Source organism: Merops nubicus, unplaced genomic scaffold (genome assembly GCF_000691845.1).
Source record: "Merops nubicus isolate BGI_N331 unplaced genomic scaffold, ASM69184v1 scaffold31171, whole genome shotgun sequence".
Classification (NCBI taxonomy): domain Eukaryota; kingdom Metazoa; phylum Chordata; class Aves; order Coraciiformes; family Meropidae; genus Merops; species Merops nubicus.
This window is the reverse complement of record NW_008589481.1, coordinates 4,875-5,352: the sequence shown is the minus strand read 5'-3', so window position 1 is coordinate 5,352 and position 478 is coordinate 4,875. Positions and strand designations below refer to the sequence as shown.

The 478-nt window shown below is 66.5% G+C and overlaps 1 protein-coding gene across 1 annotated transcript in view; it reads right to left on the bottom strand.

Moving 5' to 3' along the window:
* Positions 1 to 478, bottom strand: part of LOC103781894 (ephexin-1) — a gene marked incomplete at its 5' end in the record, with an annotated part of 6,059 nt that overhangs the window by 1,066 nt on the left and 4,515 nt on the right. The window contains one exon of the mRNA XM_008949621.1: positions 35 to 139. Within this exon, the coding sequence (XP_008947869.1) occupies positions 35 to 139 (105 nt within the window). The remainder of the gene's footprint in view (positions 1 to 34; positions 140 to 478) is intronic.

Below are 478 nucleotides of genomic sequence, written 5' to 3'. Positions count from 1 at the left end.
GCCCACCCCTCAGCAGAGACCCCGCCCCCCGTACCGTCGTCTGTCTTGTCCAGGATGTTGAGGACGTCGGCGAGCTCCAAGGACAGCTCGTCTGGCTCCTGGGCCAAGTAGGGGTGGACACACTGGATCTGCGGGCAGTCTGCCAGGGAACAGGCTGAGTGAGGGACCCCGCAGGACAGCACGGCTCAGGGGGGCACCACCAGCTCTGCGGGTGGTCCCTCTGACCTGGTAAGGAGGCCAAGGGGTGGGCTGGGGGAGCAGGGCTGTGGGGAAGGGAGCTGGGTGTGCATCCCCACACGGTGCCACCATGAGCAGCCTGGGGAAGGTGGTGCTGGTGCAGCCCAGCCCAGGCTGGAGGGGAGCAAGGTCAGGGCCAGGCCCAGGGACAAGTGGGTGTCATGGTGCAAACAAGGAGAGCCCAGGGAGAGGGTTCAGCTTTCACAGAGGCCCTGGGCCTAGGGCTGGGCTGAGATTAGGG